This window comes from Oryx dammah, unplaced genomic scaffold (genome assembly GCF_014754425.2).
Source record: "Oryx dammah isolate SB20612 unplaced genomic scaffold, SCBI_Odam_1.1 HiC_scaffold_2, whole genome shotgun sequence".
Lineage (NCBI taxonomy): Eukaryota > Metazoa > Chordata > Mammalia > Artiodactyla > Bovidae > Oryx > Oryx dammah.
Genome location: NW_024070186.1, coordinates 59,875,000 through 59,902,798, shown reverse-complemented (window position 1 = coordinate 59,902,798; position 27,799 = coordinate 59,875,000). Strand labels below are relative to the sequence as shown.

General features: G+C 36.3%; 1 protein-coding gene across 7 annotated transcripts in view; it reads left to right on the top strand.

Annotated features, from left to right (window-relative positions):
• The window catches only part of PHC3 (polyhomeotic homolog 3), an 80,274-nt gene that overhangs the window by 14,902 nt on the left and 37,573 nt on the right, over positions 1-27,799 (top strand). For 5 of the 7 annotated variants that reach the window (XR_005722547.1, XR_005722546.1, XM_040248820.1 and 2 more), the window contains exons 5-9: positions 9,574-9,732; positions 11,953-12,051; positions 18,476-18,722; positions 26,297-27,165; positions 27,455-27,502. Coding sequence is in view for 5 of the 7 variants with exons in the window: in XM_040248820.1 (XP_040104754.1) it covers positions 9,574-9,732; positions 11,953-12,051; positions 18,476-18,722; positions 26,297-27,165; positions 27,455-27,502 (1,422 nt within the window). In the remaining 2 variants the exon portion in view is untranslated. The remainder of the gene's footprint in view (positions 1-9,573; positions 9,733-11,952; positions 12,052-18,475; positions 18,723-26,296; positions 27,166-27,454; positions 27,503-27,799) is intronic. The other 2 variants (XM_040248849.1, XM_040248836.1) reach the window with 2 other exon arrangements.

The following is a 27,799-nucleotide window of genomic DNA, read 5'->3' as shown; positions in this document are numbered from 1 at the left end:
CTAAGAGGGATGGGGCTCTGAGCCTTCCCTTCAACTTCTGTTCCCACAGAACACTTCTGTGATGTTGAATCTGGGAATTCTGAATAAGTTAGTGTGTGAAGAAAGGGTACTGTTTTTTTAAAAAAGAAAACCAGTGGTTTAAATGTTAAATAAGGTTTAGTCAGGGTTTTTAAAAATAGTTTTATATGTGTTATGAAAAATAATGCATATCACATAGTAGGTATATAATATTGAAAGATAAAGTTTAATTGTAATCATCAGCTGGAGTATGTAATACATAGTTATTAATTTTAATTCTTGATTACTGCAAGTGGTTTATCTTCAGTGCAGAGAATCATTTTAGGATATATTCTGATTGCCTGAAATTGCATTGTAGAAGACAGTCTAAGTCCTGACCTCGGTGATGAGATTCTTCCATGCTAGTTTTGAGCAGACAGCCAGTTATCAGGTTTATTGTGTTATGCTGTGCTAGTTGCCCTGGGGGAGTCAAAGTTGCCTCCCTCAGACACAGTGTGCCTAGACATCCCAAACAGTAAACAAGGCGGCAGGATGTAATCAAGTGATAAATTCCTTAGGAGTTAACAGAAGAGAGATCTTTGGGGATTGGGTAGTTGAAGAAGGCTTTCTGTACAGGACTTAAGCTGAGCTTTAAAAAATACATGGAATTTGACAGAAGAGGACTCAGTCCTGAGCTCATGATCCTGAAATAGCAGAGCTTAGTTTTGGAGATTCATTCCTGAATGGGATTCTGTGTTCGTCTCCCAGACTCCTGAGGATAATCTGTGCCAGTGTTTCCTTCCTGCATACTTTCTTGGTGCCAGGCATTGTGTTAGGTGCCAAGGATCTGAAGTGAACGAAGGTCTTAGAGTACAGTGGATATAGTCTTGTTGCTGTTGTTCAGTTGCTAAATTGTGTCCCACTCTTTGCGACCCCATGGACTGCAGCACGCCAGGCCTGCCTGTCCTCACCATCTCCCAGAACCTGCTCAAACTCATGTCCATCGAGCTGGTGATGCCATCCAACCATCTCATCCTCTGCTGCCCTCTTCTCTTTTTGCCTTCAATTGGATACTGTGATAGGAGTTTTGTTTTACTGGAGTGTATTCTAAAAACTTGCTTGTAAATTTGGAATGTTTGTAGGCCTAAAAATTCCCTCCCCTCTACCTTTTTCATAATTATTTATATATAAATTCTATATTGAAAATGATTTTTCTTAGGAAACTTGAAAGCAGGAACCATTGTTTTCAAATTTTTAGCATGACCCAAAAAAAAGGTGGATGTAAGTCTTACCATCACTACTTGTACTTCTTCCCTTCGGGCTTTTAGGTGTGCCTGTTTAGTTTTTCTGGAGTTTCATGAAGGCTGTCTAGATGTCATTGTGTTCAGGACACTTTGGACCCTCTTACTGTGAAACTTAGTGTTCATGTGTTTGAAACTAAAGTCTTAACAAAAATTTCTTTCCTTCTGTTTTTCTCTGTCCACTGTTTCTGGAACTCCTTAGTTGGATATTGGTCTTTCTGGATTGAACCTTTACTTTGTTTAGCTTTTTACTTATTTTCTGTCTTTATCTTTTTATTCTGTTGTGACATATTTCCTTGCCCCCCCCTTTTTAAACCCCTTCTTTTTAAAAGAAAATTTTAGTTTAGCCTTCATATTTCCAATTTCTAAGAGCATTTTCTTTTTCCTAGAATCCTGTTTTTCTGTTATGGATGAAATATTTAGATCTCTTATCAGATTTCAAAATTCTTTTTCTTGAATCATTTATATTCCTTAGAAACTATCTTGGTCTTTTCCTTTCATGCTGTTGGTTTTTCTCTTAGAAAGCAGTGTTCTCTTAAAATGCTTGGTTTTCTGTTTATATTTAAGAGTAGATGATTATATAAATTAATCAGCATGGCTTTCTTCCACTGCTCTGAAGATAGGTCTGGCCCTAACAGACCTCTTTCCCTTTCCTTAGTGGAAAGACCGATTTAAGATTTCTTTCTTTGCAGGTGGAAACAGCATTAGTGGTAACAGTGGGAAGGATATATCTTTGGCAGATTTAGAATTGAATGTATACAGATTAGAAGCTGGCTGTTAGGCTGGTGAGCCAGTAGTTTCAGAGTAAAGAGAGTTTTACTTCCAGGTATGAGTACCCACTCTAGAAGCCTAGCCTTTCCTTGACAGTTCCTTGACTTGTAGAGAAGTCTCCTTCCTTTCTAGGTCTCAGTGCCTGTTCTGCATGGGAGAGGGGTGGGATTATGTATGGTAAGTCTGTTTTCTAGACAGACCTGTAGATAAAATCCTTCAGTTTTTGGCTGCATTTCTTACCTCTGCTTTCATGTCTAAAGTGAAGTGAAGTCGCTCAGTTGTGTCCAACTTTTTGCGACCCTGTGGACTGTAGCCTACCAGGCTCCTCTATCCATGGGATTCTCCAGGCAAGAGTACTGGAGTGGGTTGCCATTTCCTTCTCCAGGGGATCTTCCTAACCCAGGGATTGAACCCAGGTCTCCCACATTGGAGGCAGATGCTTTTCTGAGTCTAATCCACTCTAATCTGTTTCCTCCTGTATTCTGGATTATAGCTTCCTTCTCTGTTTTATCTATTAGTATGATCCCATCTTCTTTAGGTCTTACAGAAATGCAGATGGTACCCTCCTCTCTCTCTCTCTCTCTCTCTTTGCTGTATGTGTGTTTTCTCTGACACTGTTTTTTTTTTTTTTTAATCCCCTAAGTTCTTTTTGGAAAAAAACATTTAAAGCCACAAAAAAATGGTAAGATTAAGCATTGACCCTTGTGTACTCTTAATGTAGCTGTCTACAACAGTTGTTAACTTCCTCTCTATTATACACTGTTTTCCTGACCATTTTTAAAATAAGTTGAAGACATCATGACACTTCAGTCCCAAGTACTTAGCATGTATTATCCAGGAGGGAGGTTGTCTTACATAACCACATCCACATATCACACCTAAGAAATTTAATATCGAGACAATATCTAGTATATGCGTCATATTTGGATTCCCCCAGTAGTCTCCAGAATACATTTTCCCAAGATTTAGTTAAGGCTCACACATTGCATGTGAGTGTCCTGTTTTCCTTTAATATAAAAAGTCTCCCCTGTTCCCCCTTCCTTTTTTTTTTTAAACAGCTCAGGTCACTTGTCCCACAGTCTAAATTTGTATTTTTGTTTCCCCCAATCATTTTTGTTATTGTCTTTTAACTGCTGTTTCAGTAAGTAGGAGGGGGAAGCAAATGGGTGTGCTCAGACCATTATCTTCAGTGAAGTGAAAGTCTCTCAGTCGTGTCTGACTCTTTGCGATTCCATGGACTATAGTCTATGGAATTCTCCAGGCCAGAATACTGGAGTGGGTAGCTTTTCCCTTATCAAGGGGATCTCCCCATCCAGGTATTGAACCCAGGTCTGCTCTGTTGCAGGCGAATTCTTTACCAACTGAACTATCAGGGAAGCCCATTATCTTCAGTATTTATTGTTTTATAAACATGACTTTTAATGGCTACATAATATTCTACTTAAAACTATTTTCTGCTTCCTAGCAATTTTAACTTTTCCATTTGTTTTCTTTTTTTGTTGTTATAAGTAAACTTGGATTGAATGTTATGTGTCTTTCTATCTAGTAATGCTTTTTTAAAAAGTTTCCTAAGAGTGTACTTATTGGTGAGATTGGTGAGATCACTTATAAATGATCAGTTTTCTCAAAAAATGTCTAAATCGGATCAATTACATATCAAATGAATTCATTATAAATTTATCTGAGGGAAAATTACTTGCTTAAAACCATAGATACTTATGTTCTATTAATTTTAGAAGGTATTTTAAGTTTTAAAACTACTGTTTTCAAGGATTCTGAAAATATTTAATTTTAACTGATAGTTAGAAATCTACTCCACAACTTAACAGCAGTCTAAAATAAAACTGTAGCCTTCATATTTGTATGGTCGTGAGCAGTTGTACTGGATTCTTATAAAATATTCCAGTAGTGCAGATAAAGTGTTAAGTCCTCTTCAGCCTTCTTTCTTTCCTTTCAGTCCTTCTGTCTCCTCAGTTTGCTGGATATCTTTTCAGGTCTTATACATTAAGAACATAAATAGTATAAGAAGTGTGTGCATATGTGTTTAATATACAGTTTTTTAAACATGCCATAAACATAGGTAGGTCTTCTGCATTTTGTTTTTATACTTAACAGTGTGTCTTCAGAGCTTTTTATCTCACTCAGCTACTTGAGCTACTGTATAGTGTTGCACACAGTATGGCTGCACTTTATCTTATGTAATCATTTCTGTTGCTGGACCATTATTTCCAGTGTTTTAATTGTTTCAGCGTTGCAACCTTTTTAAGTGTCTGAGGGTGTCAAAAGTCTGAGGGTAGTTAGGAGGTCGTGAAGTTTTTTGTTTGATTGTTTTGCTGCTGTTTTTACAGCTTGTATTGCAGAAAGTAGAAATAATGATTTTCTATAATAGGATAGGCATTTTACTTCACTTCATTATTAAAAATACGTGGTCTCTTAAAAAGGAAATCCTTCATGGATAGGTATTATTACTTGAAATTTCTATGTAATATTTTATACTCCTAGGTATCTGAATTACTCACATACAGATTGCCACTGAATGAGGCAAGAAAATGTATATGCTGCTTTAATGTGATAAAAACAAAATAATGTACTAAATATAAAAGAAAGTAAAACATTTTCTCTCTGATTCTCAAGTTAATACCTACATAGAAAAGACAAAAACTTTGAAAAAGAAAATATAAATGATTCCCAAATTTTACCTCTAGTAGGCATGATTCACCTCTAGCATTTTGGTGACTATTCTTCCAAATATGTGTGTGTGTGAGTGTGTACATATTGATATCAAATCTAATCAGATAGTTTTATGAGTATGCATTATTGTATGTATATATAATGTAGTCTCTTAACATGTTTTCCACGTGTATGGTATGTATATATCCATACATGAACATGCAGATACTGGTATTGTACATGTTCGACAAGTTTTTTCACTTAGCAGTAGGTCATAAAAATATTTTCATGCTATTGAATATAGACATACATCAGCCTTCTAATATCAGTGTACCATGTCTCTCTGTAAATGCACCTTATGTATTCTGATCAGTCAAATGGCTGTCAGTTCAGTTCAGTCGCTCAGTCGTGTCCGACTCTTTGCAACCCCATGAATCGCAGCACACCAGGCCTCCCTGTCCATCACCAACTCCTGGAGTTCACTCAAACTCATGTCCATCAAGTCGGTGATGCCACCCAGCCATCTCACCCTCTGTCGTCCCCTTCTCCTCCTGCCCCCAATCCCTCCCAGCATCAGGTTTTCCAATGAGTCAAATGGCTGTGGTGGATCTCAAATAGGCTTTGGTTTCAGGGAGTACTCTGTGTAACCTCCTACTGGGGCCACCGAGGAGGGGTTGGAAGTTACATGGCTTTTCTTGGCAGATTTGGTTTCCTTTGGTCACTTGAAGTGTCAGTAGAGGGAGAGCTTCCAGTAATAAGGCTAAAGAAGTAAGTTATTTTATGGAGTGTGGGGGTGGGTTGTGAAGTGACAGGATTGGCAAAGGCTTTAAAATGAAAGGGAGTTACGAATGTTGAGATAGAAGTGACAGAGAAGATGATGGAAAGAGTTTAGGGCATCTGGTTTAGATGAGCAGAGCAGAAAATAGAGGAGAACAGATCAGTTCTGCAAAGGAAAGGATTTCTTGCAGGGTTGGATGCTGATCTTGCCCTTATGGATTACACCTTCATTAGTAGACACTGTGAAATGGTGCTTGCCATCTGGAACTTAAAAATAAACATTTATTCTTTGATCTCACAACTTTGACAAAGTGAAATGCAGGTGGCTTGGAGGTTACTCTTTTCTTAGTTCCTTTTTTTTCTTTTTTAAGAAAAAGAAAGCATTCTATTTGTAAATACTTTTTGTTCTACTTCCTTAGAGAGTATTCTCAAGCACTTTAGCTATCAGCCAGTCAGTTTTTAAGAAGACTTTTATGTTTTTGTTTAAAGAGTGTGTGGTCTGTCCTTTATTAGAGTATCTTCCTTCCTGCTTACGTACCTACCTTCCTTTTTTATTTTTTTAAGAATCACTGACTGGAAAACAGTGGCAAGGCATTATTACTGTAGAGTGACCCAATTAACAAGCTCTCAGGGTATAGGAAAGCACCCTGTATGCCAAAATGAGTCAGAAAACATGGACCAGTTTTACTCTAAGTGATTTAATCTTTGGGGCAAGGGATTATCCAAAAACGTTTGTGGAGTGGTGTAGAAAAAGAATATGTTTTCTGTGGGGGAGGGTATTAATAATTTATTATATAGCACATCAAAGATAGAGGTGAAACTAGTATCACCACACTATCTGCATTTTTACTGTGTTTTGTTAGAGGCTGTACCAGCATTGATTTTTCTTCTTACACACATGCACGCTCACTCTGTATGATATTACATTTAAAGTATGAAGTATGCCTTAAAATAACATGGCGTTCATTAAATTAATTAACATTAATTGAAGGTGCTCTCATAGATATTGAATATAAGAAGTTAAATAACACATGGGCCCCACTCTTAAAAAAATCATTGTTTAGACGAGTGAGATAGAAGTATGTGCCAGAAGTATATGGAAGTTATAGAGGATAACAGGTATAAGGGGAGAGGGAATAGTCAGTTCTACTGTGGGGTATAGGGATGCCTTAAAAAGCTCAGCAGGTGATTTTTGAGAGGGAGTTATTTGCTACACGGGGTGGGGAAGAGGTGTGGTGTATAGTCGTAGGTCATGCTCAATTAAGTCAGAAGCGTTGTTGCCAAGCCACAAAGGCCTGAGATGTTATGACATTGTCAACAGCTCTATGGAGGAGTAGGAAGAGATGATACTAGAGCAGTAGTCAGGGGAATTTGAATGTTACCAGAGATTTTTAAATGGTTAATTAATGGGAAGGATTATCTGGCAAGTCAGAGGAGATAATATTCCAAGCAGGGAGATCAGTTTGCAGCTGGTAAAGTAGCTGGAAGTGCTGTGGGCTCAGAGACTCAAAGTGATTCAAAATCAGAATGAAATTGAGAAAGATAGAGGTATAGAAACAGTAAGATATGTGACTGATTCTATGTGTGAGTTATAGGAGAGAGAGGAATTATGATGACTTCCAGATAGTCTGTCTTGGGAGAGTGTTAGAAGATGTCAGTGGCCATTTGAGGAGAAGCTGGTTTAAGGAGGAATGATAATGAGTTTGGTGATTGAACATGTTGGGTTTGAGTCAGTTTAAGAGACATCGAGAAAGATGTATTCTGTTACTTATTTTGACCTGGAGAGGAAGGATTTGTCATCAAGGATTGAGCGTCTTTAAGATGGAATTATTTCAAACTATGGGAGTAGATAGGATAATCTAAGAATTGAAGAGGAAAAGTGTTGGGAACAAAGGATGAAGAGTTTGAGAGTGGGCTAGAAAGAGCTGGTAAAGAAGATTGAAAAAGATTTCTAAGAAGAATCCACTGAATTTGTCATAAGGTAGTGGTGATTTTTGCTAATGGGATTTTAGTGGTATGCTAGGAATAAAAGCCAGATTATAGAATGATTTTTTGTATTTTATTACTTGTATTTATGCACTGAATTACAGATTTTAGTTGGGCTTTCCAGGTGGCGTGAGTGGTAAAGAATCCACCTGCCAAGCAGGAGACACAAGAGATGCTGGTTATATCCCTGGGCCATGAGGATTCCCTGTAGTAGGAAATGGCAATCTGTTCCAGTATTCTTGCCTGGAAAATTCCATGGACAATATTTTATTAAAATTAAGAAATACTTAAAAGATACAAATAAATTTCAAGAGTCAGTTAACTAACTCATGTACCCACTATGCAGTTTTCTTAACTTTTTATTTTTAAATAATTATAGACTCAAGAAGTTACAGAAACAGTAAAGAGAGAGCCCCTGTATAACCGTCACTCAGCTCCCTCCAGTCACTTGTTGAGGATGACAGATGTCCTGGTTTAGTACGAATGCTGATGTTTGGGGATAGATGATGGAACTGTGCAGGTAGTGTACTCCTGTATGGCACACGCCTAGAGTTTTGATTCTCATAGGAACCTCTCTCCTTCCACTGGGAATGGGGCATATAACAAGCTTTCTTGCTGCTTTTCAGGACGCATGGGCAGAGCTTTCCCAGCTGCTTTTCCCCTGTTGAGGAGCCCTTTTGAGGATATTGGCTCAGAAGGAGATTTACTTCTAGGTCCCCCGTGAAATAGGTTCAAAATCAGGTCTTCTAGCTCTGTGGGCCAATATCTCTCTAGCTTGCCTTGCTGTTACCTGGGTCTTGTATCTGAGTTTCTTCCTTTCTGGCTCCTGGAAATTTCCCTTTCCCCTCCTTTTTTTGGTTTCAGCTATATATTATTATTTTTCATGTTGATCTTCTTTTCAGTGCCTTCATTTGGGCACATGGATATATTAGCTCAGTCTGCCTTGTTCCTTGAATCAGAAGTCTAATACACTATTTTTTATTTTTAACTTTCTTAATTTTATTCTCTGCATTGTCCATAAAAAGAATGTGGTTGAATTTTTTCCTTTAGCCATGAACTTTATTGTTTGAATATTTGCAATTATTATTCTATACACAAATGTTAACTTCTTACAAAACTGTATTCCATATTGCTCAGTCACTTCAGTCTTCATTTTATGTCACGTTTTCATCAAGAACTATTTCCCTAAATCACAGTCTGCCTGATTGTGTGTTGTTGTTCAGTTGCTAAGTTGTGTCCGACTCTGCAGTGCCATAGACTGTAGCCCACCAGGCTCATTTGCCCATGAGATTTTCCAGGCAAGAATACCGGAGTGGGTTGCCATTTCCTTCTCCAGAGGTTGGATTTTTAATTATCATTAAAAATATTTAAGTGGATAATATATGATGTAGTGGTTTACATGTGTCCCTTTGCCCTGTTCCCTATCTGTCCTACCCAGTTTGCCTTCACAGATGAAACTAGTTACTAGTCTCTTTTATAGCCTAGAGTTAGACCATGCACTAATTTATTCTTTAACAACAGTTTTAGTTTTTATAGTTTAATCTTGTAACCAATATTAAGGAGTTTTCCATCTGTATGCGAAGTAACAATTCTGTTCTTAGAACTTTTGAAAGATTATACTAGTTCTGTGTATGTTTTTATACATGTGAATGGATTATCTGTGCTTTAACTTTTATTCATTTCAGAAATCCCTCAAAATGTGACAGAAAATGACAAAATAGTATAAACTATCGATTCAGATGTTTTAAATTATTATGTGGAATATTGAAATAATGGAATAATAGCCCTAATTTTGGGGAAGTAGTAGAAATGATATTTTAAGATGTTGGAATCTTATGAAACACAATGAGAATATCCTTTAAAATGGTCCTGATTACTAACCCATATATGCTGTTGTTTGCATATGTGCAAATAATCACCTAAGAACTGACAGGTCTGTCAAAGATGAAGCCCTTTCTTAGGTTCCTTAGCCACAATATATACCATTGATTGCCTAACTGCAACTTGGTGAAAATCAGTGACATGGAAGCAAGAAATGGAAGCCTATGACCTGATATGTTTTCTTCCTTAGATCAACCTCTCTACTTCTCCTACACCTGCACAGTTAATAAGCCGTTCCCAGGCTTCCAGTTCTACCAGTGGCAGTATTACCCAACAGACTATGTTACTAGGGAGTACCTCCCCTACCCTAACGGCAAGCCAAGCTCAAATGTATCTCCGAGCTCAAATGGTAAGATATGAGCTACCAGATTTGTTCAGTGTTTAAAAACTTGAGAGAGATCAAAATGTTTCTTGATTTGATGCAGTAGGAGACATTTTTAATACTTAAGGAATGTTTAACAATTTTTTTGTGTGTATGTGATTAACTCTACACGTTTATGCCATGAAAAATTCTACTTAATAGGCCTTGATGTAGCTAACATACTGTATCATGAGTGATTATATTTTAATATCAAATTTCTTTTACTTCAAACCTTTTTTCATATTTTAACATCTCAAAACTGAGATGCATTTTATATTACAATGCCGGGGCAGGACCCCAGCATTGTAGTTGGTTCTTACAGTGATATATAAAATCACCACGTATCTTTGACATTTTAGATTTGATGAAATTGTTAGAAACATTAAAAACATGGTTTTAACTAACAATTATAGTTTATATTGTGGAATCTTCTGAAAGCTGGATTGGAGTTCTTGATAATTTACCAGATGAGTCTTGTCTTTGGTTGTTCCCATCTTAAAATCTGCAAGCTGATTTATGTTCTTATGATCACTTTGATCTTTGCTTAATGTAAGAATGTTAATTTGGCTACTGATTTCCTAATTTACTTGTTGAGCTTTAAAGGAATGTAAAAATTGGTTGACATTTACTTTATTGGATGTCTTTACAGATTGCTAGAGAAGAGCTTTATCCCTGATAGGAATTTATTTATATTTTGATATCCAGTGAACTGAATATATATCTGGATTCCCAGTGCTTTACTAAAATTGCGAAGAAAGTTTCCATTATATTTCTAATGGGAAGCAGTGATAATGACCCTTTTTATTTACAGACTGTTCAGTAGACATGACCATATTTCTGGTTGTCTCCTCCCCCCCACCGTGAGATCTTATTTAATCGATAATAAGCTTCAGAATTGGGCTTCCCAGGTGGCTCTAGTGGTAAAGAACCCGCCTGCTAATGCAGGAGATGTCAGAGATGCGGTTAGATCCCTGGGTTGGGAAGATCCTCTGGAGAAGGGCATGGCAACCCACTCCAGTGTTCTTGCCTGGAGAATCCCATGGACGACAGAGGAGCCTGGTAGGCTGCAGTCCATAGGGTCGCAAAGGGTCAAACACGACTGAAGCGACTTAGCACACACACGCTTCAAAATTAGGGAAACCATTTGAAATGATTGCTATTTGGCTGTTTTTAACCTTTAAAACTGACAGTTTCATATGGTTCATGCTAGAGAGAACATTTTTTTAGGGTTAGTGCTTTTAGCTGTTTGAATCCTTCTTGTGAAAGTTATACTTTGTTGTTTAATTCACTTAAATTTAGTATATAAAGAACTGAAGTTTAAAAGATCCCTTAATAATTTTAATTTAAACAGAAATGGTTTTTGAGGAATTGTATAACTTTTGATGCAATTTTGAGATATTCACAGGTTCTTTGAAACAGCTGTCATAATTTACTAAGTTGGATTGGGTAATCTCTAAGTGCTTGTATTGCCTTTTTAAATTAATGGCATTGTTTCAGTATTAAAAAATTAAACAGATGGTGATAATTAAATAGAGTATGTCTGTCTTTTTTTTTTTTGATGTAAAGTTTTTTTTGCAAGCTATTTTGTTGTTGAATTTTGACATGTTTTGGCATTTATACTTAGAATAAATATTTCTTTACAAATACTTTTAAAATCAAGAGCAACCTAGGTTTGTACTACACACAGGTCCTGTGTAGGTGAGTGAAATAGTATAGTGTGTGGCATAGTTGTCCTTTGGGGGTAAAGAGGACTGAAAAGACTTTTTGATGTTTCTTTTCATGTTTCTCACTGAAATTTAACTTGCATTCAAGAGCAGTGACAATGGTTGTCTTTTACAACTTCCATTTTAGGAATCCTGCCATGATAGTTTTGAGCTAGGAAAAGATTAATAGTTTACTTGGGGAAAAATTTGGTATGTGGATTTTATATTGCCAAAATATACATTTTCTTTTTTGAGCACTGATTTATTTTCTACTCATCAGAATCATGGACTGTTTGAGAAATGTTGATGGTTTTTTCTTTTTTTCCTTTTGAGTTTTCTATTATCAAAAACTTCTCCTTGTCATGTAAAACCTTTTGCGTAGGAGACAGTCCTAATCTGCATTGTCTTTCTGTCACAAATTTCAGTCTCTCTTGCCTGCTGTACATTGTGTGTGGGACATGTTCTTTTGTCTTAGGGTATTTTTTTGGTTTTTCTGTCTGTACAGCTGATTTTCACACCCGCTACCACTGTGGCTGCTGTACAGTCTGACATTCCTGTTGTCTCGTCGTCATCGTCATCTTCCTGTCAGTCTGCAGCTACTCAGGTGAGCTTGTCTAGCTTCATAAGTTGGTACTCTAAGGTCTGGGTCTTCAGATTAAAGATTAACGTACATTTGTGTTTAAGTTACTGATGGTTTCAGTGCTTTTGGTCATACATTTCAGATTAACATTTGATATAGTGAGAACTTCAAGAACATTTTTTGGTTCTGTAGATAATATGCCATGAAACATGGATATTTAGGTTATTTGACATTAGTGAAGTTAATGTGGTTTTGCAATGACATTTTATGTTCAGATCTATTGTAAAGCAGATCTGCTTCTTTTATGTGAGATGTATTGTTCAGTTTCCTTTGCAAGCAGTTAAGTAATAACTAAGTCAGGATGGCTCTTTAATTTAAAAATGATAAATTTAAATTTAAAAAATAGAGTTGGATAAATTTTAAATTTAAAAAATTGAGTAGGATATTACTCAATTTTTTGTTTATATTTGTTTGGTTCAATGGAAAACTAATTTTCACCTTACACCATTCACAAAAATAAAACAGAACTAGAATGTAGACCTGAAGACAAAAGACGAAACTATTAAACCTCTAGAAGACATAGGAGATAGTTTTATAGCTCTAGGGTGGGCAAAGCTTTCTCAGATAGGACACAAAAAGAATTAGCCATAAAAGAAAATAATGATAAATTGGATTTTATCAAAATTTCAAAACTGTTCTTCAAAAGACATTGCTACAAAAATGAGGCAAGCCACAGACTGAGGGGAAATATATATATATATTCACAATATATATATATATCTGACAAAGGACTGACATTGAGAATATATAAAATAGGTGTAAAACTCAATGAGATCTTGAACAGTTTAGTTAAAAATGGGCAAAAGATTTAACACTTCACAAAAGAGGATAAGCAGAAGGCCAATAAGTACATGAAAAAAATGCTCAACATAATCTTTCTAGAAATGTAAACCAAAATCACAGTGAGTGGAAAGGCTGAAATGAAGGAGACTGAAAATACCATGTTTGGCAAGAATGTGGAGCAGCCATCCTATCACATGTAAAGTTAAACATATGCTTAACATGTGACCCAGCAATTCCACTTCTAGATGTTTACCCTGAGAGATTTGAAAACATATATCCACATAAAGATTTTAAATGAGTGTTCATAGCAGCTCTGTTGAGAATAGCCCCAAATTGGAAGTAACCAGTCTGCTTTAACTGGTGAATGGATAAGCATATTGTGAATATTGCTCAGAAATAAAAAGGAACAGGCTACCGATGCATCTCAGAAACATTATAATTAGTAAAAGAAGCCAAATATCAGAGAGTGCATGCTTTGTGACTTCATTTATATGAATTCCAGAACAGGCACAACTAATCTGTAGTGGAAAAAAAAAATGGATTTGTGATACCTAGAGCAGAAGGTGGAGGAGATGGACTGGGAAGGGGCATGAATGAAGGGAATGTTCTATATTTTAATTGGGGTGGTGGTAACATGATGTATACATATGTCAAAACTTAATGCATTGGTTCATTCATTTTATTGTATGTAAGTTACACCTCAGGTTAATAAAAATGAATGAAATCGAGTACAGTTTAAATTAAAAGCTGTTGAATAGACTTTTATATTGTATGATACCATTTTGTATTGTATTTTTCCATTGTTAATATTTTGGATTGCATATGACAGAAGTTAATATATCCTGAGGTCATCTTTGGCTTCGTAATTTGAATTTAATAATCTCAGTCATCTGGTAAAATGTACAAAATGAGATAGCAGTAATATTCTTTGGTATTTTTCATGGACTCTTTCTTTTAATCATAAAGGTCTGTTTTCATATATCAGCATATAAAGGTGGTGATCAGTTAAACTCTGGTTTCTCCTAATGTGTTATGTGACCCTCTGTAGTTCCTTAACTTATTTGTATACGTCACTTTCCATGTTTACAAAATGAGACCTTTGTTAACATTAAGATGTTTTGGGCTCTAAACTTTAAATGTCTGTTTGTGGAGTGAATTTATTGAAGTAATTATCTTCCCGTTTTTGTCTTTTTATAAAACCTAATAGAGCTAGACCATTGTCAGCTTCCAGAATTACAAAGTGGCATGGAGCTTGGAGTCAGGTTGCCATTGAACTTAAGTGCATAAAGTCCTGTATGGGCTTAAGTTCAGCTTCCACTGCAGTCATTTATTAGTTGTATGACTTTAGACAAGTTACCAAACATCTCCAGTGGTTATACATGGTTATATGTACTTGTAGGGTTAAGTTGAAGAGTAATATATGTTTAGTGCCTAGAATCTTATAGGTACTCATTAGTACTATCTCTGCAAAGGGAAGAATAGGAAGACATGGGCTTATAAGCTGACTTGCCACAAGTCACTTTGTCACTTGCCAGTTGATTCATTTTGGACAGGTCATAGCATGGTGTTTATAAGTTTGAGCCAGATTCTCTGGATTCAAACACATGTTCTACCACCTTCTCATTTTCTATCTTTAAACTCTCACTTCAGTTTCAACAATATAAAGTAAAATATTTATGAAATAATTATAATGCCTCATAGGGTTGTAATGAGAATTAAATAGGTTAATAAAATGAAAAACAGAAGTTTCTGTTTACCTAGTTAGCATTCACTAAATGTTAGCTGTTGTTATTACTTATGCTAAGCTTCAATTTCTTCACTTTAAACTGGAAGTAATAGCTCAGAGTTGTTACAAGGAATAAATAGACACGGCATAGTGCCTGGCACATAAAATATCACATGCTACTAATTACTGTTTTTGTTATACACTGTCTAAAGATGAGTCACAAATTCGGTTCTTAGCTTTTACATAGCTAATAGTGAAGAGAGAAACACAATCATTTAAACGATTTGCAGTTTCCAAGGTAAAATAAACCAGTTATTAGGAAGATACAATTAACAAACTCCCTATAGAGCACAGTGTTTTGTGGGTTCTCATGGAGAAAACATCTTGCATTGTCTTTAGTAGCATCTTTAATGTGAGCATAGTTGAAGTAATTTATAGAATTAGCTCTTTGGGTCCAGATATGATATTTATAGGTATGTGGCTCTCTAGTAATCTGACTTTGAGTATTCCAGTGGTAACTTACCTCAAGTTAAGGGCCGTTCATTTGAAGAATTTGTGTTCCACTTTGTTAATTTTTAAACATGTTTGCAGTTTTTAAAATATTTTGATTCAAATTGGGAAATGCCAAATTTGAAGCTTTAATATTCTTTAACTTACAAAAGTCAGTGTAAGTTAATTTTTCCTTAGTAATAAAATTTATAGCACACTGTAAAAAATAAGAAATTGGGACTATCTTACCCTTATTTACTATTTTAAATGCACCATCTTGTATCCTTACGTTGAAAAAAGAATCTGACTTTCAGAAAGTTATTATAATACTAAAATATGTTATGGAATAGTAAGAAATCTTACCAAGGCTATCAGGGGAATATTGTAAGAATTGAGGAGAAAACAGTCTTTTAGATTTAGATGCTAGAAACAGTTCTGCTGCCAGCACTCTTAATTTCCGTATCTGCAAAGAAGAGATGCTGCGATAATTCACACATAGTTAGGTCCAAATTAAAACAAGTGATTATTTGGGTAGTCCACTATACAAATGTGAGGTGTGAAATTAGTAAGAATATTTTGTGTGAAACCTAGACTCTTTTAAGTTAGAAAGTTTCTACAAAGTGATCATAGGAAAAGTTCAGATGAAATTATAAGTTGGACATTAGATGCCTTAATATTCTTTATCTTAGAAAGGGTGGGTTCTTTTTAAAAGTGAAGTTCTTTCAAGGATATGTGAACATGTAATTTTTCTATTAACAGCTCGATTGGCTCTGTATATACTTCAGGAATGTAGTTTACATGTTTGAAATTTATTGTAAATATTTAAGCTAAGATGACCATAGATAGTAAAGCCATATTCTGAAGTTTATTCATTTATATAAATAAAATACAATATATATACATACACACACACACACTTTATTTCAGAACTCCAGAAAACAGGGAAAATTAGAAGAAAAAAGTATATTAAATGTACTGCTGCAGGTTAAAGGTTCATTGTGTCAGATCTTCATTTGCTTTGAATATTCTTTTAATTTGAAAAGTTTTGTTTTTCAGGCTATAATTCAGCCTTTGAATATCATCATTAGGTGGTCCCCTTTGTGTATTATCTATGGCATATGTTAAATTTTATGATGTTTTTCCCTTGCTTCCTGAGAGATTTTAATATTCCTCTGCTAGACATTTGTTGAGATTTTTTTGGTTAAACATGAACAGATTTTAGTGTTAGCTTAAGAAAACTATAAATAGAACAAGATACTTAACAAAATTCACGTCATACATATTTCAGAATCACATATTGGAAAGTGCCTCAGACTTATGTAGTTTCTGTTATGTCTGCAGCCAGAACTGTGGGGATTAAAAAAATGAATGTCAGAGATGAGAGCCTGCCACTCAGAGCCTCAGTATGTCACAGACACAGACATTATTAATTCTAAAATAAGCTAGACCCTTGTCAGTGGTATAGGCCAGTATGATCCAAATTCTATGGGAAAAGTATAGACAGGAAGATAAATGATTTCTAACCAGAGACATGGAGAGGTTTCTTTGGGAGAATGAGTAAAAATTTAACTGGTCTTGAGCAGTGTGTTGGACTTCAGGAGACCGTGTTGAGGCAAGGGGAATTTGAACGAGGGCTCTAAATGAAGACAGTGTAAGGTGTGTTTGGAGAAGGATTAGCAGAACAGTTTGGCTAGAAAATGAGGATTGTGAACTGAAATAGTGGAAAAAGGGGCTCAAAGCGAATTGGGCCCAGACAGTGGAGGACTTTGAGTGGCAAGCTGAGAAATGTAGATTTTAGCATATTTTATTTTTGCATTAAATTTCAGTAATACAGCAGTGATTTAGTGTGTTTACATTGCTGTGAAATATTTGACAAAAATCAGAGAAGATGCTCCATATGGTCTCACTTAGAAAATTCTTTCAGCAACTTAGAACTAACTAAAACTTCAACTGCGCTGATGTAAACATTGATTCAGCATCTGCTGTTGGCTGAACACTGCATGGGCACTTGGAAAGAGAAGGTATAGAGCATCAGTTAATGGTACTGCTGTAGAGACCAAACACACATGAAACTGAAGAACATTCATAGAGCAGCCGTATATTTGTCACCCTAGAATCTCTTTACTTCAGTTTCCCTTCCTCGCATTAATGTATTTGGTGTGTTCATTCCAAAGAGCAAAAAGTTAGGCATCCAGAAGAGGCATTTTCTGTCTTCCTGTTTTAAAATGTTGTAAACCTCAGATGAGAGCAGTTGGGATAATCCTTGCCACCATCCTGACTGGCAGTGTGTTCAGAAGCCCTGGTGTCTACAGGAGTCTGGCTTCTGTGGTGGCTCCGCCTGCCTGTGGGAGACCTGGGATCCATCCTGGTTTGGAAAGATCCCCCAGGAGGAGGGCATGGCAACCCACTCCAGTATTCTTGCCTGAAGAATCCAAAGGACAGAGGAGCCTGGCGGGCTACAGTTGAGGGGGTCGCCAAAAGTGGGACACAACTATCTGAGCACAGCACAGATAGGAGTCCTCACAGTAAAGCATTTCAGCGCCATGCAGTCTCTTCAGTTTGTGAGATCTAGTTCTCAAAGGCAAATGAGTGTTTCATAACCATCCCAACAAAATCTCTAACTCTTTAAAGTTAGTTGGTGGAAATGCTTTTAATAATTGTCACAGTGGGTTTGATTTCATGAACTTGTTTTCTTAGAAAGTTGGTGTTCCCTTATAATCTTTTATCTATTTTATATATATATAGTAAAAAAAGTTTCTAGGTCTATAGAGATAATAGTCTCTGTAGACCTAGTAACTTTTTTGTTATCTCTTTTCTGATCTTTATTAAGATAGCAATATTGTATTCACACTCCCCTAATTGTGTGTAGTAATTTCTCACAAGTTTATGAGGGGCTTGTAGGCTTGAAGTGTTTCTCAGTGCTGACGTGGAGAACTCAAGAGTGAAGTTGAAGGAATTGCTCCCTCTCCCCTCTGCGTCCTGGGCTCTCCCACCTCTGCAGCTTGGCTCAAGTTTTCCCCTTTGCCTGGAATGCTCCGCCTGTTTCTCCTTCCCTTTGACTGTCTCTGACCTGGTAACTTTAAAATGCAGCGTGTTACAGGGTAATTTCCTCCTATTCATAGTTCTTTTGCAATATGTATATATATTCTATTTTTATTTAGTTCTTTTCCTTCATGTCTTTTAAAAAAATTGCCACATAATGTTTAAGGTATGATTGATTAGAATAACAACTCCTGTTTCCTTCAGGGTTAATTAGTTGCTTCATGTGTTTGGAACTTTATGTATAAAAAAAGCACAATATAAATATGTTGTCATTGTTATAATGGTAGTGATTACCACATCAATTAATACCATCTGTTTCATCCTTGTTTTTTGTTGTGTGGTTTTTAGGTTCAGAATTTAACATTACGCAGCCAGAAGTTGGGTGTATTATCTAGCTCACAAAATGGTCCGCCAAAAAGTACTAGTCAAACTCAGTCATTGACAATTTGTCATAACAAAACAACAGTGACCAGTTCTAAAATCAGCCAACGAGATCCTTCTCCAGAAAGTAATAAGAAAGGAGAAAGTCCAAGTCTGGAATCCCGAAGCACAGCTGTCACCCGGACATCAAGTATTCACCAGTTAATAGCACCAGGTGGGAAAAACTTTTGTTGAAAATAGTTGGCATTATTCATTTTCTTCACAGGAGGAGGAAAACAAAAGATATCCATTACTTGAACAAGAATACTTTTAAAACATTATAAAGTGTGAATTTTATAAGTTAGCAAAAGAATGTTTCAATAGTATAGCTTGAAAAAAGAAAAAGAGCCCAACAGTTAAAGCATTGTAATAGATTTTTTTGGTCGGTTGACATTTGATTAACATATTCATTGTGTGCTAGTCTCCTGTTGTATGGATAAAACCTGTTAGCTTTAAAAAAAAATTTGCCTGTGGTTTATTTAATATGCTTTACTTGTCCAAAATTAAAACCTTTTTTAAAAAGCAAGTATATATTTTTCTTTAAAGTTGTGACTAGTGGGAGGAATTTATCACTTTCCAGAAATAAGGATTATGCATAATTATTTTCCTCACCATATTGCTCTTTTTCCATCTTTGATTTCATCTTTGAGAGGAAGATGTCAGGGAACCAATCAAGTTGTTTTCATTCTCGTCAGCCTTTGAAACCCGTGTCTGTGCCCTTTGCCATCTACAGATAATCTTCCTTCATGGTTCTTACGCTGAAAGGGTCAGGGCTGTGCAGAGTGAGTTTCCTTATCACGTCTTCTGTTCATCTCAGAATTTCTCAGTTTTGAGCTTTCTTCTATTCTAGTAGGATAAGGAATTATCTGCTTTCTGCTTTAAAGTTAGCACTATTTCCTTGTGTCATTGATTGCATTTTTTTTAAACTGGTTCCTGACCTTCTTTCATAGTTATAGCAGCTTGTGTCTGCCTCATGCTTGATCTTTTCTTTTGCTTCTTAAGCCTACTTAGATCTCTCCTATTCTTAATATATCTAGTGATAGTGGTAGTGAAGTCGCTCAGTCGTGTCTGACTCTTTGCAACCCTATGAACGATAGCCTACCAGGTTCTTTCATCCATGGGATTTTCCAGGCAAGAGTACTGGAGTGGGATAGCTACATATGTTTTCATACCAGTTTAATTTATTTGTTGAAACTGTGTGTGTGTGTCATGCACTGCGCTAGGCACTTCATATATGTTACCAAAAAAAAAAAATCTTCCTTTGATCCAACCTCATCAGGTAAGTATCTTCTTTCTATCCTTTTATAATTATCCATTACTTTTTATAATATATATATTTTACTAAAGTATAGTTAGCTTACAATGTTTTAGGTGCAGAGCAAGGTGATTCAGTTACACAAATACACATATATTATTTTTGAAATTATTTTCTATCATAGGTTATTACAAGATATTAACTGTAGTTCCCTTGACCATACAGTAAACCTTTGTTGCTTGTTGCATATCTATTTTTTAATTAGAAATCTAGCATTCTGTTCATACTAAATCAAGTGGAATCAAAATGTCATAATTTTTTTACTTAGACAAAAATTCATAAATTTTGTAAAATATATATTATACATATTTGTAGACCAAAGCTTTTCTGCTACACTTGATAAAGGCTTGAGAGACAACGTAAAAAAGAGACGGAGAAATTGGAGAACATAAACTGAATGAAATGGGAGCATTGAATGTGAAATAGAAAAAAGTGAAATTGACTAGATAAAAATAAAAGATCATCATATAGTCCAGTTATTTTTAAACATGATTGCTCATTAGAGATGTATCTGGAGCTCTGGAGAAAAAAAGCAATACTTGAGCATTTGTATTTTTCAAAAAATTTCAAGATAATTCTGATAATGCATCTGGATTTTAAAAAGTGATTACAAGTTTTTCTATTAGATCCTAGTTTTGGTGATATAGAGTTCTATTTTTCTGTTGACCAATCATGATACAATGATATTAAGTGAATAATAGTTACATAATCACAATAGTAAAAGGTATTTATCAGCTTTCATAATCAATAGCCAGACAAAAAATAAAAGATAATGACAGTTGAAGCTATAATAGGAACATGATTAGCTTAACAATATGAAATAACTACATACAATTTGGGGGGTCAAGCAGAGTGATGTGGTAAGTGGCAGTGCATACATGTACGGGTTTTCATCCACTCAGCCAGTCTGTGTCTTTCGGTTGGTACATTTAATCCATTTGCATTTAGGGTAATTCTCAATATGTATGATCCTGTTTTCTTTATTGTCTTGGGTTTCTTTTCCTTGTTTTTTGTTTCCTACCTAGAGAAGTTAGTTCCTTTAGCATTTGTTGTAAAGCTGCTTTTGGTGGTGTTGAATTCTCTTAACTTTTGTCTCTGTCTGGAAAGCTTTTGATTTCTCCATAAAGTCTGAAAGTGAGTCTTGCTGGGTAGAGTATTCTTGGTTTTAGGTTCTTACCATTCATCACTTTAAATAATCATGCCATTCTCTTGGCTTGTGGAGTTTCTGTTAAGAAATCATCTGATAGAGTGATGGGAGTTCCCTTGTATGTTGTTTGTTGTTTTCCTTTGTTGTTTTTAATATTTTATCTCTGTGTTTAATTTTCGTCAGTTTGATTCCTATGTGTACTGGGGTGTTTCTCCTTGGGTTTACCCTTACTGGGACTCTGTGGTTCCTGGAGTTGACTATTTCCTTTCCAATGTTAGGGAAGTTTTCAGCTATTATCCCTTCAAATATTTTCTCTCTCTCTTCTGGGACCCCTAAAATGCGAATGTTGGTGCATTTAATGTTGTCGAAGAGGTCTCTTTAGGGTATCTTCACTTCTTCTCATTCTTTTTTCTATATTTTGTTCTGCAGCAGTGATTTTCACCATTCTGTTCTCCAGATCGTTGATCTGTTTTTCTGCCTCAGTTATTCTGCTGTTGGTTCCTTCTAGTGTATTATTCATCTCTGTTCTTTAGTTCTTCTAGGTCTTTGGTAAACATTTCTTACATCTTCTCAATCTTTGCCTCCATTCTTTTCCTGAGATCCTGGATCATCTTCACTACCATTATTCCAATTTTTTTTTCTGGAAGGTTGCCTGTCTCCACTTCATTGAGTTGTTTCTCTGGGGTTTTATCTTGTCTCTTCATCTGAGACATAACTTTCTGCTTTTTCATGCTGATTAACTTTCTGTCATATGGGTTTTGTTTTAGCTGCTATGAGACTGTTCCTTACTGCTGCTTCTCTCTGCCCTCTGATGGAAGAGGCTAAGAGGCTTGTGTAAGCTGCTTGATGGGAGGGACTGGCACGGGAAAAATTGGGTCTTACTCTGGTGGGCAGAGCCTTGCTCAATAACGCTTTAATCCAATTATCTGCTGATGGATGGGGTTGTACTCCCTCCCTGGTAGTTGTTTGGCCTGAGGTGACCCAGCAGCCCTGGAGTGTGTGGGCTCTATGGTAGAGTTAATGGCAAATTCCAAGAGGATTTATGCCAGTGAGTACTTTCCGGTGCCTCTGTGCCTGTGGTGAGCCCTTGCTGACCCATGCCTCCACAGGAGACCCTCCAACACTAGCAGGTAGTTTTGATTTCGGTCTTCTCTGGAGTCACTGCTCCTCTCCTCTGGGTCTTGGTGCATGCAGAATTTTGTTTGTGCCCTCCAAGACTGGAGTCTGTTTCCCTCAGTACTCTGGAAGTGCTCTATAATCAAATCCCACTGGCCCTCAAGGCCAGATTCCCTGGGGATTCCCAGTCCCTTTGTCGGATCCTCAGGCTGGGAAACCTGACATGGGGTTCAGAATCTTCACAATAGTGTGAGAACGTCTTTGGTATTTCTCTTCTCCAGTCTGTGGGTCACCCACCTGGCAGTTACGGGATTTGATTTGATTGCAATTGCGCCCCTCCTACCATCTTGCTGCGGCTTCTTTTTCTTTGGACACGAGGTATATTTTTTTGACGTGTCCTTCTGTTGATGGTTATTCAACAGCTAGTTGCTGTTTGATTTTGGTGCTCTTGCAGGAGGAGATGAGCACACATCCTTCTGTTCACCATCTTGAACCGCCCTCTATGCATTACTTCTTAAAGTTTCATTTTATTAGTACACTGCTGAAGGTTGCCTTTCCTCCATCTAAACCTGTTTCTCTTTTCATATTTCCTCTGTGCTAATATTGCCAACTTTCTCTATATGACATAATCTCAAGATCTTGTTAGAATGTAAAAATAATTCATTGATAGTGTGGTTACCTGTGAAGTCTTCTTTATAAGCATCTGGGTGCCCGTTCCTGCTGTCTGTATGGCCTGGTAACAGGATTTTTGTACTGTATTGTTTAGAGCATTCTTAGCCTCATACCTGCCCCTGGCCAGTGTTTTGTTTTTTGGTTATTTTTGGCCACGCCACATGGCTTGTGGAATTTCAGTTCCCTGACCAAGGGTTGAACCTTGGATGGTGCCTTCAGCAGTGAAAGCAGAGTCCTATCCACTGGACTGCCTGGTAATTCCCTGGCCAGTGTTGATAGGAGGAGGAGTTAGTGTGGAGAGGCAGTGACTCACTGTGCTTGAAATGACTGCTCAGGGGAAAATTTCTAGTGATTTCTATAGTTTAAATGGAGGGTAGGTTAATTTCCTTCCAAAGAGAAAGGTACAAAGTCTGTCAGGGTTAATTCAAGCAAGAGATTCACTTTTTGATATTCAGTCCCTTCGAACCCCCTAATACCTGGTTCTGAGTTGGCAAGGCAGCAGTTACAATTTTTCTGCCCTTTTGGGTCTTCTCTTGCTGGTGGGGTATTAGTCTGAAGCTAAAATTTTTTTTTTAGATTCTTGATTTGGTAATTTGTCCTTTTCTTCAATCGGGAAAATGTTCGCTCTTGCAGGTCACTTTCAAATATTAAAAAATCTACTTGTGTTCTAACATAATGTACAGCCTAATATTTATTATAAGACATGTTTATTATTTCCTTACATACGTTTCTAGGGTGCTAAAATCATTTACTTTTCTTCACCATTTCTTGAGAGTGGAATTCCTGCTTGATATTTATAAATCCTTTTTTTAATATATAAAATATAGGCAAACTTTAACCAAATATCTGGAAATTATCATGAGCTGTATTGGAACTCAAGTTTTTTAGTAGCAGTTTTTAGAGCTTTTATGAAATTAATCTAGTTTAAAAAATATGCTTGTTTCAGATATTAATGAAGTATGTAGAAGGACTTAATGAAAGCCTAATTAGTCTGCTTAGATTGCCATTAAACAATACCATAGACTAGGTAGCTTAAACAACAGAAATTGATCTTCTCACAGTTCTGGAGGATGGAAAACTCGGGATCAAAAGCTGGCGGCCTTTGGTCTTTGGTGAGTGCTTTCTCCCAGGCGTGCAGGTGGCTGCCACCTTGATGTCCTCACATGGTCTTCCTTCTGAGTGTGAGAAGAGGATAGCAGGTTTTCCTGTTGGGTCAGGGTCTTGCCCGTTGACCTCATTTAACCGTATATTACTTCCTTAGAGGCCCCATTACCAAATACAGTCACATAAAGAGTTAGGGATTGAACATGTGGATTTTGGGGACACAAACATTTGGACCATAGTTGGGACCCAGACTCAGCTAGGAACTGTGGCTGCTTTTATACGCAGTGCTGCCCCTTAAGAGCTAGGTGATTGCAGGCAAGTCACTTGACTGTTGAAAGTTTCTTCACCTGGAATATATTGGATTCATAGAATACCTGTCTTACCTCATGGGGTTGTAGTAACTATGGGATGAAATGATATATTTAATAATTTACAATAATACAATTATTTGTGATAATAAAAGGTTCTACTTTGTATGTAGACTACCTGACAATACTAAAGTGTTTGTTAAAATAAGAAAAATTAACAAATGTCGTATTCTCCAGAGCACTAAGACTTTTCTTATACAGAAGTATTGTTTAAGGTATCCTCACAGTTATTCTATAGTATGTGTGCTTATCAGTTGGACTTAGGACTAATATAAAATATATAGACACATTCTGATGTCTGATCAAAGAAAAGTTTAATTTAGGTGAAAAGATAACCATTACTCCAGTGAATTACCAGCTCTAGAAAACAAAGTTTGCTTACTTGCTAGAGCACAGAGAGACTTTTTATTCCTGTGACTATAGTCTCCATTGTATTTCAAGAATATGGTAAATCTTAATTATAACTTAAAAAATTGAAGTAAAGTGGGCCCTTGCTATTATGCTCACAAAACCTCTATTTCCTTAGCTGTAAAAGGGCAATAATAATACCTATTCCACAGGCACTTTGTAAGTACAAAGGAAAATTATGTGAAAGCATCTTAAGCCCCTCTGTGGAAAGGTACTCTATAGAAAGCCAAGATTTCATTGACTGTAATATAGAGTGTTTACCAACACATTTATAAGGTGGTGACGTAAAATTTTCAGTCCTAGTTTGAAATGCTAGTCTAGTTACATGAAGAAATGCTAGTCTAGTTATATGAAGATTATTATCTAATTTCCATTTTGGTTTCAACAATGCTTGGGTATTTGTTAAACCTTCTAAATGTTTCTTTCTTGAGATGTTCATCAGATGTTAATTTCTTTAAAGAATCCCCAGAATTTTAAATAATAACCAAATGCAAAAAGATGGAAATAAGTTGTTAGAATTTTTTATAACGTTTTTGTCACAAATGTAGTTCAGTGTAAAAATAAAAGGCGTTACAGTCTAAAATTAAGAAAAAATTTTGTCTTAGGTATGTTTTAAATGTGATAATTGATACATGATATTAATATTAAGCAGTCTTTCCAGTTTATCTTCCAGTGAACCCAGTTTCCATTATTTAGATAGGATTTTATCAGCATCTCCCTCTATGTAAACATGCACTAGTATACAGAAGAGGCATAATGATGTGGAAACCACTTAGTACTTGATTTTGCTAATTCTTATATATATGTGTGTATATATATATGCTTTTTTTCCTGTTATGAGTGACTCCCTTGTGGAAAGAACTGATGTTATTACTTACAGATTACTGTAGGATTTTGTGAGTGTGGGGAAGAAGAGAAGTAAACCAAGATCCTTTATCTAGACAGCATGACTGACGGTATCATTTTTTCTGCAAGCAAAACTAGTGCTCTCCTAGACTTGGAATGGCCTCTGAAATTTCGTTTTACCATGGTTAAATTTCATTTAATCATGCTGTAGGAGTTACACACGTGTTTTGCTTAAATGAATTAACTTTTTATACAAAAATTTTCCTGGGTCAAATAGTACCAACTGTTTATCTTGGTTTAAATTTCGGAATTTATTTTGGAAGCTTTTTAAGTAATTGACTGTTAGCTGGAAGAATGTTTTTAGACATGGATTAAAAAGGATGCAATCTTTATGATTTTAGAGTTATAGTATAATATAAAGATATTATACTTGTTCAGTTATGCTCTTCTTGCCAAGGAATGATTCAAGTGGATACACTTTGTTAAAAGTTATTGGAAATATTTGATGACCTTTAAAATTTAATAAGAATAAATCATGTATAAATTCAGATTTATATCAGTTGTTTTAGGCAGTTTTCTTTTGGAACTTATCACAGTGTCATTTATTTTATGAAATTATGTAGTTTTTCAAGGAAAAGTTGTCATTACATTTTCAAATCATTCTTATTAGGAAGACTTGTTATAGATTTTTGATGTGAAAACTTTCCTCCTCTAGATTTATTTTAAAATTTATATAATGTAAAAAGACTAATTGTTATTTTTTTCTCTTGTAGCGTCATATCCTCCAATTCAGCCTCATCCTCTAATAAAACATCAGCAGATTCCTCTTCATTCACCACCTCCCAAAGTTTCCCATCATCAGCTGATACTACAACAGCAGCAACAACAAATTCAGCCAATCACACTTCAAAGTCCAACTCAAGACCCAGCGCCCTCCCAGCACTGTATACCACTCCAAAACCACGGCCTGCCTCCAGCTCCCAGTAGTGCCCAGTCACAGCATTGTTCACCAATTCAAAGTCATCCCCCTCTAGCAATGTCTCCTAGCCAGTCACAGTCAGCACAGCAGTCCGTAGTGGTGTCTCCTCCTCCACCTCATTCACCAAGTCAGTCTCCTACTATAATTATTCATCCACAAGCACTTATTCAGCCACACCCTCTTGTATCATCAGCTCTCCAGCCAGGGTCAAACTTGCAGCAGTCCACTGCTAATCAAGTGCAGCCTACAGCACAGCTGAATCTTCCATCCCACCTTCCACTTCCAGCTTCCCCTGTTGTACACATTGGTCCAGTTCAGCAGTCCACCTTGGTGTCCCCAGGTCAGCAGATTGTGTCTCCAACATCACACCAGCAATATTCAACCCTGCAGTCCTCTCCAATCCCAATTGCAACCCCTCCACAGATGTCGACATCACCTCCAGCTCAGATTCCACCACTGCCCCTGCAGTCTATGCAATCTTTACAAGTGCAGCCTGAAATTCTATCCCAGGGTCAGGTTTTGGTGCAGAATGCTTTGGTGTCTGAAGAGGAGCTTCCAGCTGCAGAAGCTTTGGTCCAGTTGCCATTTCAGACTCTTCCTCCTCCACAGACTGTTGCGGTAAACCTACAAGTACAACCACCAGCACCTGTTGATCCACCAGTGGTAAGCCCTTGGAAGCTCTTTGACTTTCTTGCTGAACTGAAAGTAAACAGTTTTCTCCCACGTTGTGTTTTATCATTAGATCTAAATGCCTATGAATTTAAAAAGCTTGAAATTTCCATCTGTCAGTGTCTGAAGTACGTGCTACATGGGCCAAAAAAAAAATGCCATTTGTTGTAGTATGGTTGCATGCTTGATAATTTGTGATGGTTATTAAAGTCCCTCGTTAATTTTATTACTATTTAAACAAATCCATCTGCTATCTTTACAGAGTTGATTTTTTTTCCCCAAGGGAATGCATTTGAACCAGTGTCATCTGCACAAAGTTTTTTCTCTTAAGGTGATTATCCTTCATAGATCCCTTTGTTGGCTTGTATGTTCTTAAACGTATGGTTTATCTAGCTAACCTTTTTGGTTGTATGCATTCTGCAGTTGTAGGCCGTGATGGGGCTTTTGCATCAAGGTGGAGGTATGCTTGTATGATGTAATTTTTTGGTAAATTTATATTTTATAATTAAAATTTTGTAAAAAAAAAAAAGTTATTCTAGGAAAGAATCCAGCTTTGCAAAGAAACATTAACTGTAGTCCATCTTTTGTAACTATTTTTTGTACCATCTTTTGAATTGTAACTTCTGAT